Below are 27,966 nucleotides of genomic sequence, written 5' to 3'. Positions count from 1 at the left end.
TGCCAAATGCTTTTCTCTGTTCAGGGGGAGCAGCAGTGCCTCGTCTTTTGTTCAAACTTGTCTCCTGAAGAGAGTAGAAAAAGTCATATTGAGATTTAATGGGAAAACTTAGAAATTGTGCTAACAAATCAGTAGCTTGTTTAGATGTAGACAGGTCTGTTAGTTAAATTCTATCAATAATAAAGCAAGCATTTCTTTTTTTTCTGCTTTTTTCCTTTTACCTATTGTTTTACTCAGATATTTTCAGTAGGCGTTTTCTGCCTTTTCCATGTCAAAAGATAAATAGTAATCAGATTTTGGTCAGCGGCATCTCCAGGACTAAGATGGATTTCTAGGGCATTTTATTGATATCCTGCTTCTGAGTCTCCCCATATGGAAAAGATATATATAAATCTTATAAAGTTTGTATCTGTCTTGTGTGAAACTTGTATGAAAAGCATATAAGTGTGAAAACAGATATGAGATCCCTTGAAAAATTATATAATGAAACTTGTATGTTTTGGATACTTACTAAAACAATGTATGAAAGTAATGCGAAAGTGGCCACTTTCATGAGTAAATCATGTAAGCCTTATATGATTTACTCATGAAAGTGGCCACTTTCATGAGTAATCACATATAAGTTTTTACTATTTCTTTTCCGTATGGGTCAGCACATAGAAAGCGGTTAGGAGCTCTGCTTTTCACTAAGTTTTTCCACTTATGCACTTGAAAGGTCACATCTCATATTGTGTCCGACCATCAGAAGGCCTTTTATTACATTTCATCACTTTGTGTTTTAAAAGCGCCTATATAACCACCCCATAGGGGGTAATCCATTGTGGATTGTGCTCCATTTATTCCACACACTTCAGTGAACAGGATTTACATTACACTAACTTTTCCTCTTTGAGACATGGCGCCAATCTTTTCAGCTCTCTGCATCTGGTGTTTGTGACATATGAATAATCTGTCATGAAGCACTAATGTCTGAGTCACACGTCACCATATAATGAACGCTTTCTTATTTGTTCCCAAGATCCATGCAATACATTCAGAAGAAAGGAAGCAGCAACACTTTTAAGCAGCCTCAGTATGAAAAAACGTGCAAATTCTCTTTTTCCTGACACTGAATTCTTATCTCGACTGTTTTCCGTGAGAACTGTGTTTGGGCCCAGAGTCGAGGACAAAGGAAAGAGATTTATTTCATTCATTATTTCTCCGCACTTCTTATTACTTGACTCCAAACCTCCTCCCTTCCTTGCTGCTACTGCTTCCTCATTTGAATGTCAAAATGTTGAAGGTTAACAGGAACTTAATTGAGAGCTAGCATGCTTTGATACAAGGCTCAAAATCATGTTGCTTGACAACAAAGTAAGGGATGATTGTATTTTGGATCCTAGCCATGGCTTTCCATTTCCTAATGTTTATGATTGGATTACACATCCATTAGTTCACTAGCCGTCTTGTCTTTGCCAGTAGGTCGCAGTTCATTGCTGCACGCAATAGTGCCTCTTTAAATAGATGCGACTGCATGGATCAACTCTTCGCATGTAGTTTGAGGGCAAGTAGTTTGTTTTGACTGCATCATGTTCATTGAACTCTGTGTTGTATCTCTTTGTGTGGCAGAGAAGAGTTTGCTAGATGTCTTTTTTTTTTTTTTAGATGCTTTTAATCCATTCAGGGGGAAAAAGACTGTATTTTTCATTCAATTGCAAACAAAAACATATATATTCTGAATCTAGCTTTTCAAAAACTCTTTGTCAAATGAATATATTTACATTTTGGACTATGACAAATAACTCTGCTATATGTATATATTTTATACATATTACTTCAAGCCTTGTGCTGAGCACGTCAGCCATCACCATCTTCAGGTGACAAGTGAGTGGTGGTCTTGACTGAGAATCTGAGGAACAATGTTAAAGACTTGTCAGTCACAATGATCCTAACCCAGTGTTCCTTTAACCAAGGGATCTGTGATTTGGAGGGTGGCACGACTCCCAGGTTGAATGCATTCCAGTCAAAGTGGTCAGAAAAGCAAGGGAAAAAAATTGCTTTGCTCCCTAAGATAGTAGATCTATTCATCTATTCCTAGCAATGCAGCAGATCGCCTGTTTTTTTGTTTTGCTTGCAGTCAAAAACACTGCTGCAGCACATTCACTGATAGTGTCGCGGCCTTTTACGTTCCAAACACCAAAAAAGTCCAAGAAAAGGCCGTGGGTGGCAACGGGAGGTTTGTTTTAGAACGCACTTCTGACTCCATTGTTTAAAAATCATATGCCATTTATTTCGTGGAAAATTATAAACAGAAATCAGCCAACTAACTTCTTAAAACTTAAAATTAAACGAAAGTTAACTTAATTTGCTTTAACAACTTCAGAAGTGGTCAAAAAATCATTTTCTAACCCTCCCGTCTTCCCATCTGACATTTGGCAAACAAAAAACAAAAACCTCTCTACCACACCCATCCAGGGTGCTCTTAATCTCTTGATTAATGGGAGGGTCCATAAGCTAATAAACCAATCACTTTCCAAAAGCTTCTCCAATAAAATTAATTACAAATTTACATAACAAAACTAGGTCAGTATATTCTTACACCTTTAAAGAAAAAACAAAAATGAATACAAATTGCATTTTATAAACATTCAACAAAAATGGCCACAACAGATAGAGTGCAGTCAGTGCTCTGTGTATGGCTTATTTCAGTCACAAATACAGAACACTGGCAGTACAGAAGAAAAGTGTTACAGTTTTGCTACTGTTTACATTCACTGCTGCCATCTTGGATAGAAAAGTTGTAGTTGGTGGGGCTTCTCTGACTTTCCTAGTAGGAAATCCATCTTGAAGGGGCATTCCAATTGAAAACTCCAACTTGCTTCAGGTGAAACACAACATAAAGTCTACCTTCCTAACCGTCCTTATGGGACTTTTTGGCAAACCTCTTGCTGCCTATTAGTAAAAAAAAGTTTAAAGCACACACTTAGAGACTATGATCGTGGGGTGATCGTGGCTCAAGAGTTGGGAGTTCGCCTTGTAATCGGAAGGTTGCTGGTTGCTGGTTCGAGCCCCAGCTCGGACAGTCTCGGTCGTTGTGTCCTTGGGCGAGACACTTCACCCGTTGCCTACTGGTGGTGGTCAGAGGGCCCGGTGGCGCCAGTGTCCGGCAGCCTCGCCTCTGTCAGTGCACCCCAGGGTGGCTGTGGCTACAATGTAGCTTGCCGTCACCAGTGTGTGAATGTGTGTGTGAATGGGTGGATGACTGGTTGTGTAAAGCGCTTTGGGGTCCATGGGGACTAGTAAAGCGCTATATAAATACAGGCCATTTACCATTTACTATATCCATCTTTTTTGACTGGCTGGCTGTAAATGTTTAATTTTCCATTAACCAGAAAATTTGAGTCAACTAACCTTTTCAATTCGTTAAAACCAACAGAATAATAAAACTGTTCTAAATTTTAAAATAACAGAAATTGTAGTGATGTGCGGATCGATACTGAAATATCGATTCCTCCGATACCAGTCATTTATGCTCTAGAATCGATTCTCACATTAAAATATCGATATTTTAGTAATTTAGGGTGAATTTGAAGTTTATCATTAACAGGAACACAGTGGAAAGAAACTATATCATTCGGATTGTCTACATTGGAAGGAACTACTTCCTCTTCCGCCTTTGAAGGCAAACTGAAGAGGGACAGGGATAGGTGCTGCTAGGGCGAGACAGACGTCTCTCACAGAGTCCTTTAGTGCTGCAGGCAGGCAAGGTGTTCAAATATATTTCTATATGATGAATTCTGCATTATTAAGTGATAACAACATAGTAATCATTATGATGCTATAATTTGAAGTACAATAAAAGATACAATAAATAAAATAAGTTTTTTGTACAAAGTATCGGTATTGGATCAGTATTGTCGATACCACCCAGAATTTTACTTGGTATCGAATCGGAAAGGAAATCAGTGGTATCACACATCACTAAGAAATTGTTGTTTTATCTAAAACAACATATAAAATATCTTTATTTCCTTTTGCAAGATTTACTTTGGTACATTGGCCTGAGAGACTTTTCAGGCCAACACTATCCCATTCTGAAATAAGTCATGTCATATTTACTTGAGCACACACTGTATCATGCAGTACTGAGAGCGACGAGGGCTCATTTTGTCAACAGCATCTCAGCACTTAGACCTCTGAGGTCTCCAGCTGACAGCCTAACAAAAACAGGCTGCAGTAGGTGCATTTCAGCTGCTTTTGAAACAATCCCGTGTGCTGTTACCTTTGCTTCAACTTCTCGAGAATAAATTCATGCAGCTGAAAAATCTGATTTTATTTCATGGTCAGAAATGAGTGTAAGGTTGAAGGTTTGTGGCTATTTATAATAAAAACTAAACTCTGTTTCTCTGTGTATTTCAGATATTCACGCGCTATGGGAAATGCTACACATTTAATTCAGGCAAAGATGGAAAACCGCTGCAGGTGACGACGAAGGGTGGGATGGGCAATGGCCTGGAGCTGATGTTGGATATCCAGCAGGATGAATACTTGCCTGTCTGGGGAGAGACTGGTAAGCTCACCTTGAGGACATTTTATCCCCAGTTTTGAAGCTCTCACCTTGTACCACTGTTAGGGGAACTTTAATTTAAAAAAGACAGATTCATCAGAATCACCTGAAAACAGAAAGTTATTTTCAATGCCGGTGCTCTGAGAAACACCAGAGGGGGGGAAATAACTATCACAGAGATTCTCTTCCAACCTCTAAGGTAAAGATTTGACTAGGCTGTATTGCATTCCCTCTAAGTCTTCTATATGTAACTGTGACAAATAAAATACATTTAGCAAAGGGATTTTATCCAGGTGTGTATCTAAGAAATCCATACAACAAAAACCTCTGATTCGCTTTTAGAAATGTTTTACACATCTTGATTAATAATGAGTGATGAACCTGCAATGCATTGACGCACTGTTTCCCAGATACAGAATAAGGACAGATGAATACTGATCAGGAAGTTTTATTGTGATATAACCGAATGAATAGTCATATAGTCAGCCCACATGAATCAGACAAGCACTTGACTTATACATAACCGATTAAGGCTGAGGGCTCTCCCATTCGGGGTCGAGCCGTCATCAGAAGAGTTGCGTCTCCTCAGTGCTGCTTCAGGTGAAGCAAAACTGATTTTAATTCACCAGCATAGTCTGCTGTGTGTTTGCATCATTATCTTATAGGCACTGGGAAACGACCGTAAAGGAACAGTCCAGTGCGGTCACAGAAACACAATACTCATGATAATTATTAAACATGAAACTTAGAGCAGTACGCCATGATCTGTCCTGATTTAATTGTATTAATATTAAATGCTTTTCATGTAAGATTATTGAATAATTGAAGACTTTTCCGAGAGGCGTGCTGAAAATCAAAGGATGTAATAATTATGCACTTTAATATTATACACTCTACATGCTTTTAATTCTTTGGAATATTCTGTTAGTCTTTCATTATTTTTAACATAGTGTTTAGCTGGTAATCCAAATTCTTTGTTTTTGTAATTATTTAATTTTTTAATTTAATTCAACTTAATTTCCAAATGATATGAATTGGCAGTTGATTGAGTTATACCCATTTGTTAGATGTAGAATGAGGTCAAAAATTTGTTGTAGGCAAAATCAATAATCAGTGAGGAATCTAACGCTGTCTGCTTGCTTGTTTTTTTAAGAGTTAAATATATTGGTTGGGAAATATAGTCAACAAATGCTGTGGAAGACCGAGGGACCTTTATGCTAACTGTTGTTGACAAAAACAGCAAACAAGGCAGGCAAAAAATGCCCTGGGCAATGAAGTAACAGGAGCAGGTGTTTGGGAAAGCTTCCCAACACACACCGGGGCAAAGGATTTATGTTCCTTAAAATCTACTATTTCACACTTACAGACACAAGTAAAGATGAGTGATATGATGTGCATCCTGTAATGCAGATTTGGGGGTTGAAAAAAAGTCATCTGTAGTTACCTTGCAGACTTTACTATAGAGAAAGTTTTTCTTTTGCAGGGAAATACCTCGCAGCTGTAAATAAAAATGTTAAGCTAAGATTTTTTTTGACACTCTTGCAAACCACTAAATGAAGATAATAAGGTGAGATAGGTCACTAACAATACTTTCATTCTACTTGATAAACAAAAAAAGATTTAAGCTTGGCAAAATAGGTATTATAATAAGTAGGTGCAGCTGATAGTTTAAAATATGCTCTTTATTCACTTCATATTTGCTGGGTGTTTGAGCGTTTCTACATAATAGAAATACACCTCTCAGGTGTTCAGCAATGCAGGACCGGAAGGAAAAAGACAGAACAGCTGCATTACAGGCAGAATTTACCTCTAAAACGTCTTCACGTACATAGTGATTTTCTACCTTAGCGAATAAAATGCTTTACAATTTTGGCTTCTCATTTCAGACACACATTCATCAGTGGAGGAAAATCCAGGTGCTGGTCTGCCCAGTAGATCTTGGCAGATATTTTGACTAGGGAGAGTACAGGAAACATAAATATGATGGCTCAATTCCATTAAGTGCTCCAGTAAGCACTGAATAGTAACCCAGCATGCACAAAAGCAGGCCCTAACCAAGTGGAATACAGTCAACAATAATACCACTGTGCGTTTTCTACAGGTCGAGCTCTCTGCTGCAAGAAAGATCTGTGGGATTAACTTTCCCAAGACTTCTTAAAACAAAAGAATGAGAGATTGAACCAACAGCTCTATTACATTTATTGTGAGAAATGCATGGGTGATTATTCACAATTACAACTTTATACCAATGGAATGAACAAAGGGTTTGTGCATAATGATTAGTATTCACATGATTTTTTCACACAGCTAAATTATGAATATTAACAAATACATCAAGATGTTAATTTTTGGGACAAAGAAATGTATCTGGTTTTGCCTTGTTACAACGTCACAGCTGACTTTATATGCTTTTATTTGAGAAAAGAAATTTTGCATGAACCGTTCAAGAATGATTTTTATACACAATGCCTAATGTTAATACTTCAGCAGTTCAAAATTAGCGCATTACAATTTTAAATATAAAGAGTCTTTGTTAATATTTGGATGAAAGTTTGCAGCCTGAAGTGTAGAACTCATGGACATCTCCAAATGTTGTGTTTCCTCCCTTGAGTTGCTCCACCAGACCTTTGCTGCAAATAACATTCAGTTGCTGCTTGTTTGTGCTTGTTGTTTCTTCATTCAGTTTTGTATTTAATAATGGAAAAGCACGCTCTGTTGTGTTGAGATCAGGTGGCTGACTTTACCGTTGAACAGTATCTCATTTCTTTACTATAAGAAACTCTTGGGTTGCTTGGGGTCATCCATTTGCACCATGAACCACCGTCTGATCAGTTTTGCAGCATTTGGCTGAACCTCAACAGAAAGTATAGCCCTGTACACTTTAGAATTCGTGCTGCTATTACAATCAAAAGTCACATTGTCAATAAACACTAGTGGCCTGGTTCCACTGGAAGTTATACCAACACGTTAGACAGATGATGCGGTATGCTTTGGATCATGAGTTGTTTCTGGTTCTGGTACAAGTTAACTGTAGTTTCTACAGTTTCTGTAGAAGCTTCGACATCACTTCTACAGAGCTGTCGAAGCTCCTTTATGTCTTTTTTTTGGCAGTCTAATCTTGATCTTGAGTGTAATCAGTGGTTTGCACATTTTTATATTGTATTTCTATTCATGAAGGCGTCATGAAGTGATACACCTGCTGACGCAAAAGTGTTCTTGACTTGATTAGATGTCGTGAAGTTGTTTTTCTTAAAAGTGGAAATAATTTGTGCACTTTAGCTGTCTTCTGTGGTCTTTCGGGCCTTTTGGTGTTGAGCTGGTCAGAGCATTTATTCTATTTAACAGTGCACCAGATTGTGGATTTGGCCACTGTTAAAGTTTTTGTTGTCTCTCACTGTTAGGTTTATTTGCATTTTTTGGTCTAATGATGTCCTCTTTGGGCCTCATATTTTAAAATCACAGTAAAATTACAGTGAAAAGCTATAACATACAATTAAACACTTTTAAATGAACGTCAAATATTATGTCTGCTTTATTTGTCATATAATAGCATGGGAGAAGGCGTCACCTGGATGCTCCCTTGTCAATTGGCCAATTAAATTTGAACCTCTGAAAATGGGGACCTGTGTATAGAAATGGTTGTAATTACTATATATTTGTAGCCAAATATTTTGTAAAATCACCTGAAAAAACCTGAAAGTCTGCACTTCGATCACATATTGATTGTTTGATTTACAATCTATTGCGGTGGTGAGAAGCAAAACCATGTTTGTCCCACACATTATGGAGCAAACTGTATAAAAAATATATAAATATAAGTTGAACAAAAGCTAGTGTCTAACTACCAGTGAAAAACCTCCCAGAATCATGGGAATTATGGATAACAGTCATTTATGTGTGGAGTGGCATCAAAAGGTTTATGGATATTAAAGCTACAACACCCTCCATGTCTTTCATATGATTATTCCATAAAATGTTAGACACACTGGTGTTTGAACCAAACAGTTTACCACAACTTTAAAGCCAGTGTTCTTTACTAAAATAAATAAATCAGATCCGAATCCATGAGCATGCCTCCTAAGTAATGTGGAAATAGCTAATTCTGATTTATTGAACTTAGCGGCCCATGTCCACTGCAAAGACGAGAGAGAAACGGGAGGGGTCAAGTGTCGTCTGCACAAAGAACGCCAGCAGAGCAGCACAAACTCAATCTTCACAGTTGGTATATTGTCAAAAAGGGAATGTACCAGAAGGAGAGAATGTGTAGCAGCTGATCGAACCATGTAACAAAGAAACAGCAGCTTTAGAGATCAAAAAGAATCATCAGATACACCTGAGTTCACAGGCCGTAGGATTAGTGAGTAAAAGTAAAGCGGGCGAGTGACTGAACAATAAGACAGGTAGGATTAAACTAGTTTAAGAAAATGCGCAAAAGATAAAGTGGATGTAAGTGTATTATTTTACAGGTGTAGTTGAACTTGCTTTGATAAAATCAGGGTGTATCAGGCGTACAGGGGAACACGGATGCAAACGTAAGAAACCTTCTTAAAAATCATTTTGTTTTTTCTTTTTTGTTTGTTTTGACTTTTTTCTTCTTTTTTTCTTTGTTAAAAAAGGACTGGAGTGGATCTTTCAGCATGACCAGCTACCCAATGGAATAATTTTACCTAGGGGAAAATCAGAGGAGAAAAGCCCTCCAGAGCTCTGACCTAAATCCCATAGAGCACCTATGGGATGTCATGGAGAAAAATGTCAGCCTTGAAAGCTTTTCTGGCTGAAAAATGGAGAGAATTTTGTTACTACAGTTAATTGGTGACTAGCATTTATGTCCAGACAAGGGTGACAAACTAAATACAAAACCACTGAAACTGAAATCTTAGCAAAGCAATTCTCTTTTCTCTTGATTTTAATTTGCTTGAGAAATGGGAATAGAAAACACAGTTTCCACTGACATTTAAAAATTATTGTTGCAGTGAAATTGTGATATTTTTAAGTGTCCAGCAGTTTTTGTGGACCGCTTTAGTTGTCATTTTCAGGGTGTCAGGGGGTGAAGCATATGCTAGAATTCATAAATTAGAGAAAGGTTACTCCCAGGATACAATATCAATCTACAGATAATATACGTGTATGAACGTGTCTGTATAATTTATATGAACACTCATATTAACACCTCTAGGTAAACAAGAGCAGTCAGACTGCAAAGCTCAAACAGGGCTGAAATTGCCTCTACGTTATACATAAATTAAATTTCTGGACCCAGATCCATTGAAATTTGATATGTAATTGTGAAGATATGATGCAGAATATCAGATTTGGCAATGGTAAAGAATCCTTCTAAAAAAAAATAATTTAACCAAGAACTGGATTAATATCAGCCCTTAAAGTTGATCACGCCTAAGTTGGGCCAAGTCCCACTTCTAGTAAATCCATCATGCACGTCCATCCATAATTTTTCAAGCAATTCTACTAAAAAACAGAAAAATAAAGAAGCAGTCAAACAAATCTTTGATGGAGGTAATTAGGAGCTTAACCTTCACTATATCTGCATATCTTCAGACTGTGGGAGGAAATGGGAGCAACAATATGCTTTAATAAGGAAAAAGTTAAATAAATTGAAGTAATTTGAAAATGTGTCTGGTGGCAGCTGTGAAAACACACATATATTTTTTTATACTAAAAACTGACAAGGTTATTGTGAGCCTCTCCTGGTTATTGATTTCTGTGCTGAGACATATTATCACATACCTGGCATTATTTCAGAAGAAAGCACAGGCAGTGAAACAATAATGAAGCAACGTATAATACTCGCATTTTGTTCCATACTTTCACCCAATTGTTATTACTTCAGTTGTGTACTGAAGACAGATGTCCACTACTTAAAGTCCTCCTGTTTGCACTCATGCAAACAGGAGCTTGGGTATGACATATACATATATGCTGCTTTAAGCCTCAAGCATTCGTCTAGGCTGCAGCAGCAGCAGAAAATGGCTTTGTGTATCAGAAAAGAAATGTGTAACCGTTAAAGTCTGTGTCTCTTTTTCGAAGCTCTCTTGCCAATTCAAGCCACATTTCAGAGCACTTTAATTGAAAATAGTGAGAAAGCCTAGCACTTAGACGATTATAGCAAGTGACAACTGGAAAGAAAAGGCGGCAGGAAACAGACATCCTACTTTATCCCCGAGCCGGCGCTCAAAGAAGCTAAACCTCTTGAATCCAACCTGCCATCGCCACGATAAGCAGGTCCAGGGTTCTGCAAAAGTATGTTTGCACAAGTATAGGTTTGAATCACCACCTCGCTGTGAGGTTTCCCTGATCTCAGTATCAAAGAGGCCCATCTGGTTCATTTAAAATCTATACAGCAGAGTGCTATAGCAAGACAAGCTGTCAGCTATATTGATTTTCGTTTTATCCTCATCATCAATTATTTATTAATTTTATGCATTCACTCTCGTATGCCCTTGTAGTGCATAAGACTCCTGCGGGGCGTGTATTGTTATCAGCTGGTCTATTTGGGAAGTCCACCTTCTTTATCCTGTCACTTCTCATTCCAATTATTAACTCCTAAAAGTCCACAATGCATTTGTCATCCATGGAAAATCATGGCAATTACAAATTAATAACTCCACTGGGATAGTTCTTTCCTGCTCAGCTGAGACTACAATTTTACGTTTCTCATTTTGTTTTAACTTTCAGCATCTTTTTTTTTTTTACTCGTTAGCTGAGCTTTGTCTCCATCTGATTAGTAACAATTGCTGCTGGTTTGATCATGCAGGCCAGTCTGTGCATACAAATCATCATCCTCATTGTAAATGTCGTAATCTCTGTTATCAACAGATGAGACATCGTTTGAAGCAGGGATCAAAGTTCAGATCCACACCCAAGATGAGCCGCCGTTCATAGACCAGCTGGGCTTCGGAGTGGCGCCGGGGTTTCAGACGTTTGTCTCCTGTCAGGAACAACGGGTACGTCCTTGGAAAGATGGCACAAGTGGAACGCTGAAACTACAATAACACACTGTATCGCAGCGTGTTTTGTCAACAAGATGTTGGAGGATAATTTGTTGCAGTTATAAAGAGGCATTATCTGCGAAAAATAATCTGTTGCACTTTCAAAATGATGAAAACATTACTCTGCTTTTCAAATCCCTGAATAATTTAGAGTAGTAATTACTCCTACAGGAAAGGCTGCTAGTCTCCCTGCAAAGAGTACTTCTATGATTTAGAACTTCATTCATATAGCATGAAACATGGTGCCTTTATTACCCACAATGCAGCTTGAAGCTCTCATGATGAGATTCAGGTGCTTTCTACCAGAATGTGGCCTTGAGGCAGAAATGAGTAGCAGAGGACTGAGGTCACCTATTTCTAACAGCCTCAGACATATTTTATTGTCAAACTTCACTTTTCAGTCCTGACATAACGTAAGCAAATTTATGTTTTCACACGTTTTCCAGAAAACAATGCCCTTTCACACATACACTCCGTTCCATTCATCTGACAGGATCTTGACTTTTGAGCTTTTATGACTAAGTTAAAACGAAAATAAAATTTCAATTCAATAAAGGTTGCTGTGCCCTTATTATTAGGACTTTGTGACATTTTCATATCATTTTCAGCATGGCTTATATTTCAACTGCATAAAATTACAGTAGTATATTATGTCTGCATAGGTCTTTCCAGTGTCTTCTTGAGTTGCTCTGCTCACTGACAAATGCCCTAAATAGAAATAGCATGTGCGTAATAATAATTTATCTTAATGACTCTTTCTGCATTTTAGCTTTCTAATAAGCTTTACAATATTTTTACAATCTTTTTAATGTGTCTTCAGTAGTTCTACATCAGATGACAGATCTCTCTTGCAGCCTTTAAGCAAGAGATGCTGTCTCAGCGGCACAAACATACAGACACAGAGTGTGACAGGGAGAGAGACCCTGCTCCTAGTGGCAGTGGAAGAGGGAAGTAAATGTTCCAAAGTGTAGTTACTCATCACTAGAGTCAATGCTCACTGACACAGGTGCAAGAAATCTTTTGCAGTTATCAAAAATACCACACTCGTAATGTGTGACTCTCTCGTCACTGGCTTGGGTTTCTGCAAATGCAGCTATTAGAGCACCAACATTAAAACTAACCCATGTCACTTCAGCAGACTGATGGGAGCTGCAAGTCTTGCATATCACTGAAAAAAGGGCTTTAGATGTGTAAAATTGGGGTAATCAGTATTTATACAATTGCTTGGGCTTATGGTGCCTCCAAAGAGGAGGTGGTGTAAGTGTCTTAGTCAGCATGAAATCAACTTATCTAGTGTAATGGGATTTTGCATGCTGGCCCACATCATCAGTACTGTGTCTTTAGTCACTGAAGATGTTTAATGTCTTTCCACATCAGACATCCCTGCATTGCCCTGGTTACTCCTTTAGGGTTGATCAAGCCCTGGCCCACATCCCAGTAGCACTCGCACTTTACTGCTCACTCTCTTTGATTCAAAACCATCAGGAGGATCTTTCAGCAGCTTCTCAGGCACTGCTGATGGCTCTGCCCTTGTCTGCCTCGTCACTCGTGAGACTGATAGCTTTGCTGAACTTCCTGCTGACAGTCAGTCATTTGAAATTTAAGGTGTGAGTACGAACTGAATAGCTTGTACTCACACCTTAAATTTCAAATGAGGGAGGTTAAAATGAATGAATTTCAGACTCTGTGAACTGAAAACTTGCTAGTATTTAGATTGTTGGGAAGAACAGAAATTAAAACAGACACCAAGTTAGACTGCACACATGGCTCAGTGACTGAGGCATCCAGGGAAGTGGAAATGGCTCTGGTATTGCTCAAGGTTTTTGTCAGACCACAGGGATTTGAAATGACAAGACCCACAAGGTAAGCAATGCACTGTCAGCACTATGCTGTGCTGGAGGAAAACTGCTATTCTCTTTTTTAAATGTTTTTTAAGAACATTAAAAAACATTTCTGGGAATGTTTCAGATCAAAGTTTCCCACAAACTCATCAGCAAAGAATGCTTACTTTTTATTTTTCCATCATTAATATGGTGGAGTTTGAAATGCTGATTTGTTAGCCAGAAAGATCTGCCCTGAGCAGGCTGTTCAAGTCTGTGCACTTCTTGGAAGGCTTGGATTTTCCACGCAGTCCTAATAGTTACCCACACGGGGCCTTAACACATATTAAGGAACACAAACTTCCCCCAGCTTGTCGAAGTCGGTTTTGTTGAGTGAAATGAAGTGTATGTAGGTTATTCCTCTGAACTGTGAATAATTCTGTGGGTGCAATGGCAAGCATGCAGTCAGACAAATCACATAGTCTGGGCCCTAATATGGTTCAGAACCATGCAAAATAAATGGAGAGAGAAAGAAGATTTGATCTCGGTCCTTCCACATCCACACTACTACTAAGTGCGTCCCAGTGTCGGCAGGCTGCAGCAGGATTTTGCATGCTGTGAACGTCGCGTCTGCAGGAGAGTGTCCTTCTTTGTTTTTCTCTATTTCCCCACTAGCTCCATTACTTTTTTCCTCGCCAACAGTCATTACAATTCCTTTAATACAATTCTCCTCTCTTTAATATGATTCTACAATCTCTCCATTCCCCCTTTCTCCCCTCTTTCAGTCTCTATTTATTTATCCCATTGTCTGGCAGGCTCAGTCTTCATTAATCTAATGCAGTTTGCTCCCATTCATTCATCTTCCTGTTTCAGCAGTCCTGTAGTGTAAAGCTGTTGGGGACTTTTCAGCCAGCCAAGCTGTCACTCACCGTGATCTGGCAACAGAATAATCTGCAATATCCTTCTACTTTACATGCAAAGTAAAAAAAAATACAAAATAATTCTCCCAGCATTTCTCCATGCGCCTCCTTTTCTGTCCACAGTCACCCCTGCTTTGTACCTCTTTCTCTCGTGATTTGTTTTCCACTTCGAGGTTTGCTCAGCACACGAAAATATCCTGAAATCTTTTACGCCAGATTTACTTTTGTCCACACTTACAGCAGCTTTTGCTGAGTTTAACCAAAGGGAAATAATGTTGCCACAGAGTGGTTTGAGAAGTCTGAAAAGAGCTTTTGAAAATGCAGGGAAATCAAAATAGCAGACCAATGTACATAAAAGACCCATTTTCAAGTTAAAGAACTCCTTTAAGGGATGTAATCCACGTGACTGTGAATAAATGCAGATACGCCCATTATCGATTATCACATTTTATTATGCTCTGATGGTTTTTAAGTTTAGCTTGACTTTGCGAAGTACCCTTGATGTTAAAATAATCAGAAGAATGATTATATTCTCCTGATTAGGTTAGGTTTTTGTTCGCGCTGTCTATTTTACTTGAGTGCACTGCACTGTATGTGACTACTTATGACTATTGTATGTGCATGCTGAACATCTCCTGGTGTTATTAGTAACCAACTCCAGTTTGTGATACCCGTGGCTGCCTCGTGCCCCCCCCACTACAGATTGTTAGCTGCTGGTCCCTAAATCACAACAGTGGCCTTTAATTTATTGCCATGTGAGCACTCAGTGATGCACTGATTGAACTGATGAGACAGAAACACATACTGCCTTCTTTTTCCTAGTTTCCTACCTCATTTAACGCATCACATTTTTCTCTTCTGTTAGTTAAGGCAGATGAAATGTAAATGAGTACGGCAAATGTTGTGATATAACATGCAAATTACAAAATGCATTCCTCCGGAGGGAATTTAGTTTATTTTGTCTACATAAACAGTAGTCTAAAGCTAACTCAAATGTGCACAGGATTCATTTATGCTTGGTTTTAAGTAATTTTTCATTTAACATTTCAATTATTATCTCAGTTATTTTTTGTAACTGAATTATTTCCGTTACTCCTGGGGAGCAGAGACCATGATTAGATCTTTTTTAGTCTATTTATTAGTCTCCTGAATATGTTGACCGACACGCTCTGCTGATCATTTTTCAGTTGTCTTCTACTTTCTATAGCCCTTTCAGACATTCACTCCTTTTCAGCAATCTGAAGACATCTGAAATTGTCAGCTTCATTTTAGAATGCACACCTTGGTCACTTTCCCACATAAGCCGTGGCAAAGCTCTTTCTAAGTCCAACAAGATTGGCGTATCAATTCAGCACAAGCCTGAATGCGTGCTCTTCTGATATAGGCACACATAAGACTTTCACTATCCACCTCTTCCCTTTATCTCTATGAGTCGCTCAACTCACTACAAGGTATGATTGTTTTCTTTTTTTTGAAGAATGCCTGAAACTTTAGTGTCATAGAAAGATGAAGGTTTTTGTATGAGACACCTGCTTTCAGTCTCTGTCTCTCTTGCCTACCACCTTGCATACAAACATATAGGCTGTCTCTGCAAATAAGGCAGCAGCTCAGCATCAGGCGTTTTCAACATTTCATCACCAGTCTCCTTAATTACACGGTTCATTTAAGAACATAAGAAATTGAGCGAAGTGGATAGTGAAAACAAACAAAAGGTCCGTAAACGTAACTGTTAGCGCCATTTATAGTTATTACATGTTTTATTTTGAAAAGCCTGAAAAGGATATGGTGCTTTTGTTGTGAAAGGTTTGTGAGAAATAAAGTAAGCGAATGGCGGAGCGACACGATGGTTTTACCGTCGTTGTTGCACAAACCGACACGTAAAACAGCCTCTTGTCCATCCAGACTCTTATTTTAGATATAAGAGAAATAGAGAACTCCAAGAAGAAACAAAGATAGCCACTACATTAAGTAAAACCATCATGCTCCCGAGCAAGACGACTGCATCGCTATGAGATCGTGCAAAGTTTGATACAGCAAGTCAGTTAAGTGCACAGAGCTGTATGCATGAAGAATCTAAGAAAAGAAGAAATAAGCTTTCATGGATAAAATTTTGGACTATGATATGCTGCTAAGCTACAAGTCGTGTCAAAACTGAACAATTGCGATTCACAACTTCTTACAAATAAGTCAGTGACAGTGTTTTTGGTCTTAAGAAGATGGCACTAACTACGAAAGCCTCAGCTTTGTGTCATAGACCATTTTGTTTCATGAACACTTGTTGAATAAGAAGTTGTGTAAAAGGAGCAGAGATGGCAGATAAAGACCCGCAAGGTTGCAGGCCTAGGGCACAGAGCTGCAGTAGCGGGACCGGCCATAAGAGGGCGCAAAGGTACACCGAAAGAGGTTTGGAAGAACAGCTCGGCAGGCACATAAACGCAAGAAGGTCCAAGCTGTCACAATTAACTTCAAAAATGAATAAAATTAGCGGACTGATGAAAGAGAATGAAAGCCTTGACATTGTTGATGAACATTTAAGTAACTTTTCAAAGCTGCATGAAGAATTCTTACGGGCAAATGATGATGTACTGTCGCTGTTGCCAGAAGATGAAAGGAATGTGGACCAGATGCTCTGGTTCAACCCAAAAAAGGAGCAGTTCAGTGCGTTTATGACTGAAGTTGAGAAATGGATCATCGTAACAAGACATCAGCATCACGACGACGTGAGCCCAGATGACAGCGTGTCAGTGACTGCTAGACTAACTGCAAAGAAATCAGGTACCAGCATTGGAAGAAGCTCAGTCAGTAGCCGCTCATCAAGATCGTCCAGAGCTTCTTCGGTATCATCTGTACGGCAGAAAGAAGAAGCAGAGCGCGCTGCTCTGCTCGCACGAGCCGCATCCTTGAAACAGAGACAAGCCTTGGACATTGAAGAATGTAAGTTAAAAGCAAGAAGAGAACAGCTTGAGATCGAGACAGCTATTGCTGCTTCTACAGCCAAAATAAAAGTGTTAGAGGACTGTGAATATGACAGCTGTAAAAATGATGTGGAACAGTGTGAATCAGCTGTTAAGCACTTTAGCTTCCAAGAGCCAAAGGTACAAGGTGAACATGATGGGCATTCAAAGGTAAACAGTCACAGTGTAAAACAAGAAGATGACTTGCACCAAACTGATGCCAGTGTTATTCCAATGAATCTATGTGAAGTCATGTTGAAACAAAATGATATCACTGAGATGTTAGTCAAACAACATAGACTGTCACATTTGCCTCAAAGAGACATTCCCATCTTTAGTGGTGATCCACTTGAGTTCATACCATTTACAAGAGCCTTTGACCATACAATTCATGACAAAACTGACAGTGACAGTGACAGGTTATATTACCTTGAACAGTTCACCAGAGGTGAGCCCAGAGATTTGGTAAGAAGTTGTCAGCACATGAATCCTCAACAAGGCTACAGTGAGGCAAGGAAGTTGCTGTTTTGTCATTATGGTAATGAACTGAAAATTGCAACTGCCTACATGAACAGAGCATTCAATTGGCCACAAATCAAAACAGATGATGCAAAGGCTCTTCATAGCTATTCACTGTTTCTCACTGGTTGTAACAATGCAATGCAAGACATCAGTCAACTGCAAGAGATGGAGATCCCCACGAACCTCAGAGTTATTGTCTCTAAACTGCCATACAAAATGAGAGAAATGTGGGGAGTCTCTGCTTTTGACATTCAAGAAACAAGTGGAAGGAGAGCAAAGTTCTCAGATCTGGTTAGATTCATAAACAGACAAGCAAAAATAGCTGCAGATCCTTTGTATGGTGACATTAAGGATGCTGAAGACAAAGCAAAGTCATCTGCAAATGTGAGAATGACTAGATCATCCAGGCAAAGGGGAAGCACATTTGCTACAAGTGTAACACAAGCTGCAAATGAAAGGTCACCTGAAATTAATAAAAGTGCTTCTTGTCACACTAGCAATGCCTTCCAGAAACCATGCATATACTGTGAAAAACTCCATACACTGGCAGAATGTCAAAGGGTCAGAAACCAGCCTTACAAAGAAAGACTAGAGTTCCTTAAAGCAAAGGGTCTGCGCTTTGCATGTCTGACACAAGGTCATCTGAGTAAGGACTGTAAGAAAAGATCATTGTGTGAGTACTGCTCTAAGAGACATCCAAGTATGCTTCATTGGACAAAGGAGGAGGACAGTAAGGCAGACGATTGCATCCAGAGAAATGTCTCAGACATTCCCACAACAAGTGATGAAACACACACTTCAGGCAGAATTTGTGGAGCCACAGGGGCCGGAAAAGGCATTCATGTGTTATCGATCGTTCCTGTGTGGGTTAAGTTGAAGAAAGGCAATAAGTTGATTGAGACTTATGCATTCATGGACAATGGGAGCCAAGCCACGTTTTGTTCAGAAAAACTGATGAGACAACTGGGTGTAGAAGGTAAGAAGACAAAATTCATGCTTCGCACAATGGGACAAGAAAAGATGGTGACAAGTTATCACCTGTCAGGATTAGAAGTGTGTGGTTTAAATGAGAACACCTATATAGATCTTCCTGACATTTACACTCATGCAGACATTCCAGTGTCTAGAGAGAACATCCCTACACAGGATGATTTAAAAAGGTCGCCACATCTTCGGCAAATCAAGTTCCCACATTCAGACGCAGACATTGGACTTTTGATAGGATGTGATGTGCACAAGGCTATGGAACCATGGGAGATTATTCATAGTAACGATAACGGTCCATATGCTGTTCTAACAGTCCTGGGTTGGGTTATCAATGGCCCTCTCAAGAGAGATTCTTGCTCTACTCCTTCTGACAGAGAGCTGAGTGTTTCAGTAAATCGCATCTCTGTCACTAATGTTGAGAATCTTTTGATGCAACAGCTCAACTATGATTTTCCAGAGAAAGCTTCTGAGGAAAAACAGGAAATGTCACGAGAAGACATCATGTTTATGGATTCTGTCAATGGCACAGCTGAAAGGATTAATGGTCATTATAGCATAGGTCTTCCTTTGAGAAACAAAGCTGTCAAAATGCCAAACAACCGCAGTGCAGTAATGCAGAGGGCAGAGAATCTGAAAAGAAAATTAATCAGAAACACAGAGTTTCACAAGGAGTATCAGAGCTTCATGTCTGACTTGCTGAATAAAGGCTACGCAGTTCAGGTACCAAACACAAAGACTACCCCTGAAAATGAGAGAGTTTGGTACATACCACACCATGGGATGTACCACCCTCAGAAAAGAAAACCGTGTAGTTTTTGACTGTGCAGCATCCTTTCAAGGGAAATCACTGAACGAAGAACTCTTGCAAGGGCCAGACCTAACGAACACACTGATTGGAGTACTAACAAGGTTTAGGTGGGATCACATTGCCTTGATGTCAGACATAGAAGCTATGTATCACCAGGTGCGAGTACCTCCAGAGGACAGTGATCTTTTGCGTTTTCTCTGGTGGCCAAATGGGAACTTGAATGAACCTCTGCAAGAATACAAAATGATGGTGCACTTGTTTGGGGCAACATCCTCCCCAAGCTGTGCAAACTATGCACTAAAAAAGGCAGCAGAAGATGCTAAAGAAAAAATGCCACTAGCAGCAGTTAATGCTGTTCTGAACAACTTTTATGTAGATGATTGTCTTCTGTCAGTTTCAGATGAAACAGAGGCATGTACTATGGTCAGGGACCTGACTGCATTGTGTGAGAGTGGAGGATTTCACTTAACAAAGTGGATGAGCAACAGCAGAGTTGTCCTTGCTTCCATTCCTGAAAAGGAAAGAGCAAAAGAGATGAAAGATTTGGATTTGAGACATGATGCACTACCAGAGGAAAGAGTCCTAGGAGTGAACTGGTGCACAGAGACAGATGTATTCAAGATCAGGATAACTGAAAAACCTGTGCCAAAGACTAGGCGAGGCATCCTCTCATTTGTAAGTGCAATATATGACCCATTGGGTTTTTTGTCTCCTGTCATTCTGACAGCAAAAATCATCCTGCGAGAGCTATGTGGCAGGAAGATTTCATGGGATGAGGAAATCCCAGCTGAACTGGCTCAAAGGTCACAAGTTTGGCATTCAGAGCTTTCAAAACTTCATGGCTTTACCGTCAACAGGTGTTTGAAACCTGCTGGATTTGGAGTGGTCATATCTACACAATTGCACCACTTCGCTGATGCCAGTGAGAGAGGTTACGGAGTCGTTACTTACCTCCGTATCACAAACCAGAAAAGAGAAACTCACTGCTCATTCATTATGGGCAAGTCCAGAGTGTCTCCTCTGAAGCAGATAACAATTCCACGTCTGGAGTTGACAGCAGCTGCAGTTGCTGTAAAAATGGACAAGCTCATGAGAAAGGAGCTTCAAATGCCACAAGAAGAATTTGTGTTTTGGTCTGACAGTAGCACTGTTTTAAAGTACATTTCCAGCGAGAACATCAGATTTAAGACATTTGTAGCAAATAGAGTGTCACTTATTAGAGACAACACAAAACCAAGTCAGTGGATGTATGTAAACTCTGAATTAAACCCTGCTGACCACGCTTCAAGAGGAATGAACACAGAGACATTCATGAAGTGTTCAAACTGGATTGCTGGGCCAGAGTTTTTGACAAAAGATAAGAAAAACTGGCCAATTCCACCGGACATTAAAGAAATACCAAAAAATGATGTCGAAGTCAAAGAGGTGATGAGTGTGGATGTTACAAAATTACATGAAAATCCAGTGAACAAACTGATCTCTCACTATTCAGACTGGTACCGTCTAAAAAAGGCAGTTTCCTGGATACTTACATTCAAGCAGCTGCTTGGCAGGTTAAGTGCGCATCGGAAGCTTCTCATGTCACAAGCAAGTGGCTGTGACAGCACTAAAAGGAAATTTGAAAAGGTTGCAGGTCAAATCCAGCAGTTCAAAACATGTATCACTTACCACTGCAGATGTTGCAAAGGGAGAAACTGAGATTGTTAAGTTTTGTCAAAATCAAAGCTTCGCAGAAGAAATTGCAAGTCTTCAAAAAGGTGACAAGCTTAAAAGGAGCAGTCACATTGTGAAGCTGGATCCTTTTGTCCAGGATGGAGTTTTAAGGGTTGGCGGTAGGTTGCATGAGTCTGCACTACCAGCCGATGTTAAGCATCAAGTGATTCTCCCTAAAGGTCATCATGTTTCTACTTTGATTCTGAGACACATTCACCAAGAAACAGGCCATGGAGGAAGGAATTACATATTATCCAGGCTGAGAGAAAGATTCTGGATTCCACAGGCAGATTCAGCAATAAGAAAGATCCTGTCAAAGTGTGTAACATGTAGAAGGACATCTGCGAAACCTGGTGAACAAAGAATGGCAAACTTGCCACAAGATCGCCTGATTCCTGACAAACCTCCATTCACAAATGTGGGCGTAGACTATTTTGGACCTTTTGAGGTCAAGCATGGGCGCAGCAGAGTTAAGCGATATGGTGTATTGTTTACATGTCTTGCTGTTAGAGCAATACACATAGAAGTTGCCCACTCACTTGAGACTGATTCTTGCATAAATGCATTCAGGAGGTTTATTGCAAGACGAGGTCAAGTGTCTGTCATGAGATCAGACAATGGCACTAACCTTGTGGGTGCAGAAAGGGAAATGCGTGAAGCAATCAAGGGATGGAATCATTCAAAAATCTCAGAAATGCTCATGCAAAAGGGCATCACCTGGATATTTAACCCCCCAGCAGGGTCACATTTTGGAGGAATCTGGGAGAGACAAATTCGCTCAGTTAGAAGAATTCTTAACCAGATCCTAAAGCAGCAACCTCTGGATGATGAATGCTTGCGGACATTGCTATGTGAAGTTGAAGCAATTGTCAACGGCAGGCCAATAACAAGAGCGTCTAATGACCCCAATGATTTAGACGCACTTACACCTAATCATCTACTTCTTCTTAAAGGGCAGCCAGTACTGCCACCTGGATTGTTTCAAAGAGAGGACTTGTATGCAAAAAAAAGGTGGAGACAGGTGCAGTACCTGTCAGACATTTTTTGGAAGCGTTGGACTAAAGAGTATTTGCCGCTTCTACAAGAAAGACAGAAGTGGTTAGTGACTAGGAGAAATCTGAGACCAGGAGATGTTGTTCTCATAGTTGATGACAGTGCACCAAGAAGTTCCTGGTTAATGGGAAAGGTTGAGAGAACAGTTCCAGACTCACATGGACTTGTCAGACGTGTGTTTGTCAAAACCAAAACTAGCGTTTTGGAGAGGCCTATCGACAAGTTATGTTTGTTGCTTGAAATGGAGGCAACAGTTTGAATATCAGCCTCATGTGTAACAGATATATGTTCAACACATATGACTTATGTTTCATATAATGTTTGGTTAAGCCAGTTAGATTATGAGTGTTGATATTAAATGACGCTTTATTGTGTTAATATGTAATTGTTATGCCTTAGCAGTAACAATTAGGGGCCGGAATGTTAGCGCCATTTATAGTTATTACATGTTTTATTTTGAAAAGCCTGAAAAGGATATGGTGCTTTTGTTGTGAAAGGTTTGTGAGAAATAAAGTAAGCGAATGGCGGAGCGACACGATGGTTTTACCGTCGTTGTTGCACAAACCGACGCGTAAAACAGCCTCTTGTCCATCCAGACTCTTATTTTAGATATAAGAGAAATAGAGAACTCCAAGAAGAAACAAAGATAGCCACTACAGTAACTAAGCGCAAAAGACCCAGTCCCAATGTCGTTAGTTCCCCCACTTTTACAAATCAGTTACACAGTTACAAATTAAAATGTTAGAAAAAAATAGTTATAAAAGTTATAAATTTAACTTTATGTTAAAGCCCATACCATAGTAAAAATAGACTCTGATATATGTCAGGCTTATAAAACTCGGCAATAATGTATGTAATGTAAGTTCTGACGAAATGTTAGCTGCGGCTTGAGTTGGTGTTTTGCTCCCAGCTGTTTATGAAAGTCTGCTTTTGAGTTTGTTTCATAACCGCAACAGACAGCGGCAACATCTATCAACTTCCAGTCAGCTGTCTAATCTCCAATTTTGACTAAAGCGTCTGTGCATGCGTTCCCCATATTTTTAGAAGATAGATCATTTTATTTATATAGCGCCAGTTCACCAGAGCAGTCACCTCAAGGCGCTTTATATCATAAGGCAAGCACCCTACATTATTAGAGAGAAAACTGCAACTATCAGCAAGTTATCTATCGCAGCTGGTTGAGTGGTGAGGGGACTGAGAAGAGGAAAAAAAAGTCAAACTGCTTATACTATAAACTCTGCAGTTGCACCATGAAAGAAAAGCGCAAATATCAACTTCTGTTTATAACTGAGACAAAGTTTGTGTGAAGGATTGTGACAGGAATTTTTTCAACATTCATGTGATTATCTACTGAAAATTTGTGCCCAGCTGTAAGATAGTCAAAATATACTGCTACTTCTGCTGTATAGAATTTACAGTAGAAGTACAGAAGTAAGCATGTAAGAATGACATTCATGAGAAACAACCTCAGAGCATACTGAAAACACAGGAGTCTTGTGGCCACGGCAACGACATCTTTGTTCAACACCTACCCTGCCCCTGTTTACCAGATTTGCCTTGCTCTGTCTTCATCCACCTGCAGACAATGAAAATCAAGTTGAAGGATTTCTGTTTTGACACACTGGAGAAGATCAAGTGCACAGAAGATCAAGTGCACAGTGCAGAAGCATAGCTACTACAGGACATGATAGGACTGCTACAGTGTGAAGTCTGTGCTGTACTCTTTCAGCACTGAAGATGTGTACAATGGGTACAGAGGTGTACAAGAACATGATCTTGAAGACAGATCTTCCAAATTTAAATCAAATAAAGTTTTGGCGTTTAGATGCCCATTAATATGAATACCCCATGTCTCCATAATTTTGTCCAGAAAGCCACATTTGGGGGATGGGTTGGTTTTGGTTTGGTGATATCTTATATTTTTTTGTTCAGTGCATGCAGGCATCTGCAAAATTTTATCATTGTGCTGTCTGTATATGCCTTTGGTTCCTTTTTCTCACAGTGGTTCCTTTGTTCACTGGGATAAGGAGAGTGTCATAGTTCATCTCTCCTTCAAGTTTACTCTTGCCTCCTCTTGCTCTTTGATGTCAGCCATTCCAATTATGTCCAATTTCATGAGTAAGCTCTCATGTTGTTGTGTAGTTGTGCTGGCAGCCCATTTTTGCCAAAGACAAATTTTCAACTTCCTCGACATGCTCGTTCCCCAAGCCCTGGTACATCATGATAAGTATGCACTTAACTACTTTAAACCCCCCTGTAGAGAAGACAACAGGACCTGTAGCTGGCAGATGCATGCAAACTGGCATGAAATTAGTTTCTAACATATGGTGTATTTGGAAGATTCGGTTGAAGCACTGAAAAACTAATAAGCAACTTTTATTAACCGTATTAACTGTTAATTTTATGGCAAACTAAATACCTCTGGGTTTGTGACTGTTATTTGCATAAATCCATCTATATTAATGCACCAAATTGGACTTAATAAAATTCTGATGTGCTCTTTTTTTTTTACTTTTTCTGAAAACCTATATACAAGAAAATTACTTTAGTTTGATTATTGTGTTTACTCACATAAATTAAATTTAATTAAAATATATGCATATCTGCAAAAAAGTATTTCAAATACAGATGTGTTTATGAATGCACCACATTCACTTCACTGTATAACAGTATGATCTGTGAGTGGCTTCTGCAGTTTTTAATTATTTAAAGATGTAAATACTTGTATATTAATACTATAGAATTACATATCCAGCACTGCTGTGCAGATGTTCAAAGAAATGCAAAGTCTAATAAGTCTGGTGACAGCGTCTCTCTTTGGGTTCCTCCACTGCACGAATCCACCGGATTGCATGTTTTACTGCACAGACTGCTGAGAGGCGACATAGCTAACATTTGTGGATTCAAATACTGGGCATATGGTATTTGGTTCTGCAGCAACGCTGCTTAGAGTGAAACTCTTACGACATATCAGCTCTACTAAACAGCTGATACTATTCAGTTCCTGCATGAAGAGTGGGCAGCACAATGAAAACACAGAGGGAGACTAGGAATAGGAGAAGCGTAGGATTAATGCTCCTACGCTCAATAACCACAACTCACATGTCCACGAATCTGGAGTAAGAACAAGATTCACATTCTGTTCCAAATGCAGTGTGTAAAGACCTTTCATATCGACAGAGTAACAAGTTTAGCATATTGAGAGAAAATATGGCATGAAAAACTGCATTGAGGATAAGCGTGCAATAACGTGCATATGATGAAATTGCAAATGACTGCGTAGTTGTTCTTTTTGTTTACTTTTTACTCTGTTGCCACTTCCATGAACATAAACTGTGAGTTTTATTATTTTTATAAAAAACAGGTCACATTCGCATTGTGAATTTTTTTTACTTCAAATATGGTCAAGGTATTGATAAGTCTCTGGGGATGTTCAGCAGATAGCAATCGCCATGTGTGACGTGTTTGTGCCTCTCTTTCAGCTGACATACCTGCCTCCACCATGGGGCGACTGCAAATCCACACCGATGGATTCTGACTTTTTCAGCAGTTACAGCATCACGGCCTGCAGGATCGACTGTGAAACACGATACTTGGTGGATAACTGTAACTGTAGGATGGTTCATATGCCCGGTAAGAACCAGAGGGGGCACCTTACTGCTTTCGCATTATTGTAGGGTCTTTACCTTACAATATAAAGCGACGTGAGGCAACTGTTGTTGTGATTTGGCACTTTATAAATAAAACTGAATTGAATTGAGTTGGATATCAATATATCTATATCTACTTATAAAGATGTGAAGTGCTCGAGAGTCTGTTATTCTAATCTCACAGGAAACACTTTCGTTTGATGCTGCAGTGACAAAAATGATTTTTGAGGAGCAAAACACTTTTTCCAGCAAACGCTGAAAATCAGATATTTTCACACTCCAGTGGATCGGAAAACTCAACTGTTTTCATTTTGTTTGCACAGTGATTACAGCTGGCATTTGCTGTCTACCTCCTACACTTAATCACTGTGTGGCATCTCTGATGGCAAATTGAAAAGGAGTTTGGCACTGAGGAAACGTTTGCTTTTGGCCTCCGTTAACCCTCACTTACCTGTCCAATTATTGTTAATGCCTCTCTTCAATCAGCGAGAGACCCGTGTTTGCATATAGACAGCCTGCCAATCTGCCTGTGTGATAATCAGGATTAGTCTCTATCTTATAGTGATTGTTCAGTTGATTACTGGAAGTCTAGAGGGAACCTCCCCATCTTCTTCAGCTATTCATCTTTCCGATCTCTGGACCAAAAAGCAGTGAATAATTGTAGCAGGGTAATAATGTCCTCTACAGCAATGACATTTCTTACCTTGTGTTGTCCTGACAAACTGACAAAGATGGATCAACTGCCAAAAAGAGAAGGATGGGGAAAGGGGTGACCGAAAGTGGTGATGAGAGTCAGCAAAAGTTAATGAAATCAATTACAAGATGAGCTGAAAATTTATGGCAAAAATCCAGGTGTGATAAGGGCAGCAGTAATTCTGAGACAACATTAATTATAAGTCTTGGACTCGTTGCCTTTTGTGCTTCCTCGAAACCCCCTTTTCCCTTGCTCGCCCCTTATTTTTGGTCAGACTGTGAACATTGTGTTCTTTTGCCTATCCTTAGGAAATGCCCCATACTGCACCCCGGAGCAGTACAAGGAGTGTGCAGATCCTGCCTTGGGTAAGGAGATAAACCAGCATGCTGCTTGCATGATGTGTATGTGTATGCACGTGTGTGTATGTGTGCATGTGCACTTTTCAGTGTGCATGTCCCACTGTTCAGAACTCCTGATCCGAGGTGATAACAGATAATAGTGTTCCTTCAGCCTGATAGTAGCCATTCTCAAAGAGTAAACCTCAAGCCTGCCACTGAGGCTCTCCTTTTCACACTCCCCTGTCTTTCCATCAACTGATACCTTTCAGTCCTTTCATGTCTGTTGCTTGTTTTCTTACTGACTTGCAATCTCTCGTGTCTCACATGTTGGCCTCTGGCTGTTACTGTCTCTCTGACTCTGTCTTGATGTGGCTTATATCTTTTGTATTTCTGTGGGGTTGCTCCTCGCGGCATCTTTTCACAACATTCCTGTGACACTTTTCATTCAACTCATATTTTGTTTGTCATCCTGGGATGGCGATAAATCTGTCTGTCCCCTTGTCTTCTCTCTTTAAATCTCTGTCTCTGGCTTTCTTCTCTCTCTCTCTCGCTCTGTCTGACTACTTCATTTTTCAGACTTTCTTGTCGAGAAAGACAATGACTTTTGTGTGTGTGAGACGCCGTGCAACTTGACACGTTATGGTAAAGAGCTGTCCTTTGTCAAGATACCCAGCAAAGCATCGGCCAAGTACCTTGCCAAGAAATATAACAAAACTGAGCAGTACATAGCGTAAGTACATTTTTTAAAATCTTTTATATAACCAAAGGTGGGTTTGTGTTTGCAGAGCATTTTCACTTTTAATTCAGTGTTTCGCATTTATGTTATTTGATGCAACCAATCTCTAAGAAGCTTCACATAAATGAAGCGATGAATTAAAGTTATCAGTGCCATTCATCTTGTCTTTTCAGTGTATTTTAGAAGCTAAACATTGTTATATTTTATTTTTAGCGCAG

General features: G+C 39.4%; 1 protein-coding gene across 3 annotated transcripts in view; it reads left to right on the top strand.

The window, feature by feature from the left end:
- Positions 1–27,966, top strand: part of asic1b (acid-sensing (proton-gated) ion channel 1b) — a 213,838-nt gene that overhangs the window by 177,131 nt on the left and 8,741 nt on the right. For all 3 annotated transcript variants that reach the window (XM_080891995.1, XM_080891993.1, XM_080891994.1), the window contains 5 exons: positions 4,399–4,549; positions 11,381–11,508; positions 25,813–25,963; positions 26,983–27,039; positions 27,589–27,742. In XM_080891995.1, the coding sequence (XP_080748121.1) occupies positions 4,399–4,549; positions 11,381–11,508; positions 25,813–25,963; positions 26,983–27,039; positions 27,589–27,742 (641 nt within the window). The remainder of the gene's footprint in view (positions 1–4,398; positions 4,550–11,380; positions 11,509–25,812; positions 25,964–26,982; positions 27,040–27,588; positions 27,743–27,966) is intronic.

The sequence above is a fragment of the Rhamphochromis sp. 'chilingali' genome (genome assembly GCF_963969265.1).
Source record: "Rhamphochromis sp. 'chilingali' genome assembly, chromosome: 9".
Classification (NCBI taxonomy): Eukaryota; Metazoa; Chordata; class Actinopteri; order Cichliformes; family Cichlidae; genus Rhamphochromis; species Rhamphochromis sp. 'chilingali'.
This window is presented reverse-complemented; position numbering and strand designations above follow the sequence as displayed.